The 4,452-nt window shown below is 38.9% G+C and overlaps 1 protein-coding gene across 14 annotated transcripts in view; it reads left to right on the top strand.

Annotated features, from left to right (window-relative positions):
• The window catches only part of Trip12 (thyroid hormone receptor interactor 12), a 119,713-nt gene that overhangs the window by 45,920 nt on the left and 69,341 nt on the right, over positions 1-4,452 (top strand). For all 14 annotated transcript variants that reach the window (XM_050154293.1, XM_050154305.1, XM_050154304.1 and 11 more), the window contains one exon: positions 3,025-3,130. In XM_050154293.1, the coding sequence (XP_050010250.1) occupies positions 3,025-3,130 (106 nt within the window). The remainder of the gene's footprint in view (positions 1-3,024; positions 3,131-4,452) is intronic.

The following is a 4,452-nucleotide window of genomic DNA, read 5'->3' as shown; positions in this document are numbered from 1 at the left end:
CCCCCCCCCCCCCCCCCCCCCCCCAGGGTTTCGCTGTAGCTTTGGAGCCTGTCCTGGAACTAGCTCTTGTAACCAGGATGGCCTCGAACTCACAGAGATCCACCTGCCTCTGCCTCCAGAGTGTTAGGATTAAAGACATTCACCACCACTGCCTAGCAATGTGCCACCCAGCCATAATTAACTGTTTGGTTTTTTTTTTGGAAGGGGTGGTGGTTCAAGACAGGGTTTCTCTGTGTTGCTTTGGAGCGAGTCCTGAACTAGCTCTTGTAGACCAGGCTAGCCTCAAACTCACAGAAATCCACCTGCCTCTGCCTCCCCAGTGCTAAAGGGTAGAGGGAGTTTGAGACAGGGTTTCTCTGTACCCTGAAAGTCAGATTTTTCTTTTAATGGACATTTTGTGAAGGGGTAGAATTCAGTGCATATTTTTTAGTCTTTTTTTTTTTTTTTAATTCAGAAGGCAATTTTTTTTTCATGCACGTGCAAATACTTTTTCTGTTTTTCGTGGCACTAGGCATTTTTCTTTTTTCTTTTTCTTTTTTTCTTTCATTTTTTTGGGGAGGGGCCCGATGAGACAGAGTTTCTCTGTGTAACAGCCCTGGCTTTGTAGACTAGGCTGACCTGGAACTCAGAGATCCACCTATCACTGCCTCCCAAGTGCTGGAAATAAAGGTGTATACCATCATTGCTCTGCAGGCTTTTCTTCTTTCTGCTACTGTCTATTACTTGCCACTATGACTATCATGTTATATAGAAAGATACACACATAACGTGACATAACATTATTAGTATCCTTATCAGTTTTTTTTTTAAACTTTTTTTCTTGTGTTTGGTTTTTCAAGACAGTGTTTCTCTGTGTAGCCCTGGTTGTCCTAGAACTCACTCACGTAGAAAGGGCTGGATTTAAACTCAGAGGTCAGTCTGCCTCTGCCTTCCTTAATCACAGATTAAAGGTGTACACTACCACCTCCTGGCTCTTAACAGATTTTTAAATGATTTATTGTAAGTGAAAGTTGTTTTGCTTTTTTTTTTCCCTGTGTATATTTTCCTTCGATCTTGAGTGCTTTTGGTTGTTTGAGACAGAGCTCTGTGTAACTCAGACTAGGTTTGAAGTTACTGTGTTGTGAAGGTAATATTGAAATAAATTTCTCTCTCTTCTCTGAAATAGATTCATGCAACCCAGGCTAATCTTGAACATTTCCAACCCCAAGTGTAAAATTTATAGCATGTTGCCTAAGTGGCTGGATTTTTTAAAAAAATATTAACTAAATACGTTGTCAGTTTTCTATTGTGTCTCTTGTGACCAAATTGAATGTCAAGACAAAGGCTTAGTAGAGTAGAATGCACAGGTGTGGGATTATATCAAGAAATTGGGTTGAAAATTAACCTAAAACCAAATGGAGATTTCAAGAATTCTTAAGCTAGTCTTTATTAATTACATTATAATGCTCTGATTCTTTTCCATTTATTTTAAATGTCTATTCTTTCAAAGGTTATATACTCCTTGAATGTTTAGTTTATAGTGTCACTCTGGCCATTGGATTTGTCTTCAGAGTCTGATTTTGTTTGAAGACTCATTCATCAATTTTCCCGATTATATAAAGATGATCTCTACTTGAATGAGCAGCAGTTTTAATTTAATAAAAAAGATGGAGATACCTAATATGCCATTTAAAAAAATTATCTGTATGTTTGAATGTATGTAAGCGTGCAAGGAGCATAGAGCATGGTCTGTGGAGGTTTGAAGAGGCCTACCTACATCTGGAGATAGAGGTGGTTGCCTTCTGTGTGTGAGTGCTGGAAACTGAATCTGGATTGCTAGCAAGAACAGTAAGCTTTCTTAATTGCTGAGTCATCTCTCTTGTCCCATAGATATCTTGAATTATTTTTTCCAATTCATTCTCTTCCAGTCCCCTTTTTGGCGCTTCAAGAACTCAAAAGTACTAGGCCAGGTAGTGGTAGTTCACTTTAATCTCAGCAGTGTTAGACAAAGCAAGCATCAGACCAGCTAGGGCTACATAATGACTTCTGTCTTTGTCCCTCTCCCCCACCCTGTAGCGAATTTTCACCTTAAAAAGATATGTCCAAAACTTAAAACTTAATGGAAAAATAGAAGTAATTGAGGCCAAACACATACTTGTGCTCTGAAAAGTTTGCATTCATTTAACATGGTTGGTCCAGTAGTATTCAGAGTATTGACTTTGGAGTGAGTCTTTTCACTATTGAAATTGTTTCATTAAATAGAGCCTACTGCCCAGTATACTGTCATACATGGTACCATTGTTTATGGTGAAGAGGAGGGTATAAGTGTAGATGCTGTCATGGCTTCTTCATTTAAAAATAACAAGCTTTTGGTTATTAGAACTTTAGTAGCAACTACCACTATAAGAGCATTAGGTAGCTTTCAGAATAACTGTAAAGTTGCTGGGTTGATTTCTTCCTAATTATGTTCTAAAAATTGGTCATTCCACTAAACTTTAGTTTCAGGCTCAAGCATAAATGAAATAAAGAAATACTGTCTTGCATACTGTGTTTTTTTTTTTTTTTTTGATTAGCCTTATGTAAAGTAGCCAAAATAGATCAAGGGGTAGTGTAAAATTAATGAGAGAGAATTTTTTCTTTCTTTTTTCTTTTCCTTCCTTATTTATTTATTTGGTTTTTCAAGACAGGATTTCTCTGTGTAACAGCCCTAGCTGTCCTGAAACTAGTTCTGTAGACCAGGCTGGCTTCGAACTCATAAAGATTAGCCTGCCTCTGCCTCCTGAGTGCTGGGATTAAAGGCATGCGGCACCACCACCCAGTTAAATGGAATTCTTTAAGTCCAGAGTATACACCAGGGAAATCTCAGGTGCTAGAGGGTAGAGGACCTGGGAAAGGCAGGACTGCTACTGTGAGACTTGTGTTGAGTGATTGGACTGATCCCAGAAGATCACGGAAAGAGCTGGTAGGTTTTTTTAAAAAGCATGGGTTTCTGAACACTTGATTCATGATAACTTAGAAAATTCAACTTTTCTATTTCTCATATAGGTTTAAGAAAGTCTACCAAGAAGCGCAGTGAGTCCCCACCTGCTGAGCTCCCCAGTTTGAGGAGGAGCACACGTCAAAAGACCACGGGCTCCTGTGCTAGTACCAGGTAATTTAAATTTTTGAGCTTACAGTTTTTACCTTCTTTTGCTCTAGTGTTTCAACTATTCAAATTTTCTGTACATCTTAAAATTACCAACTAATTTTTCCTTCCCTTACTCCAAATTGTCTCATTTCCTCCTACTCCTTCCATTTCCTTCCATTGTTGTGATAGGGTCTTGGTTATGACCAAGGTAACCTGTGACTTAATATTTCCTTGCTTCAGTCTCTTAAATTAGGGGCTCACAGGAGTATGCCACCACACCCAGCTCAGTAATATATAGAATGTAATTTACATATTAAATAAAAGTAATGGAATAACTTAACAACTTTATGCAAAATTTTTAAAAGTTAATTCTGTTTTTCTAGATAGGTTTTTTTTTTTTAATTGTGTGTGTGTATGTATGTATGTATGTGTGTGTGTATAGCCCTGTCTGTCTTGGAACTTGCTCTGTAAGCCAGGGTGGCCTCAAACTCAGAGATCCACTTTCCTCTGGAGTGCTGGGATTAATGGCATGTGCCACCATGCCTGTCCAAAAAACCAGCCAAACAAAAATAAACACAAAGAAAAAGCAACCAATAGCAACTACAAAAACCAGTTTTTTTCTAAGTGAGTCAGTGCAGTAAACATATTCAGTCATTCTAGTCATGTCTAATTCCTATTGCAATAATCGTCAACAGAACTAAAGTGAAAACTAAGCCAAGTGTGGTTGGGCTGAGAATCCTAGCACTTGAAGGAAGAGGCAAATAGATCTCTGAGTTTGAAGCCTGATTGGTCTACATAGCCAGTTCCAGGGCAGCAAGGGCTGCATAGTGAGACCCTATCCCATAACAAATGAATAAAAAACATCAAAATGAAAGCCCAACTTATAATGCCTCAAAGGAGTTGCACAAGCCATGTTATTTTTTGACACATTTATATTTTTTCTCTTTTGGAAAAAACATTTTACAATTATTACCAGTATTTAGACATTAGGTTGAGCTGGATTTAATGTCGCCTCCTGGCACTCTGGTGGCAAAGGCAGGCAAAATTCTACTAGTTTAAGGCAAACCTGGTCTACGTAATAAATTCCAGGCCAGCCAAGACTATAGAGTGAAATGCTGGCTGGGAAAAACAATGCACAGTTCTACAAATAGATTTCCAGTGACCCTCTTTTGTGCAGATTAGATACCTTTAATGAAAGGTGTGCTTTAATGGCTGTATCACTAGGTGTGGTGACACACACCTAGTTTTTAATCCCAGCACTTAGGAGGCAGAGGTAGGCGGATCTCTGTGAGTTCGAGGCCAGCCTGGTCTACAGAGCTAGTTTCAGGACAGGCCCCCCCCACCCC

Source organism: Alexandromys fortis, unplaced genomic scaffold (genome assembly GCF_014885135.2).
Source record: "Alexandromys fortis isolate MF-2015 unplaced genomic scaffold, M_Fortis_MF-2015_v1.1 scaffold_40, whole genome shotgun sequence".
Lineage (NCBI taxonomy): Eukaryota > Metazoa > Chordata > Mammalia > Rodentia > Cricetidae > Alexandromys > Alexandromys fortis.
The sequence above is the reverse complement of the archived record's forward strand: the minus strand, read 5'-3'. Positions and strand labels throughout refer to the sequence as shown.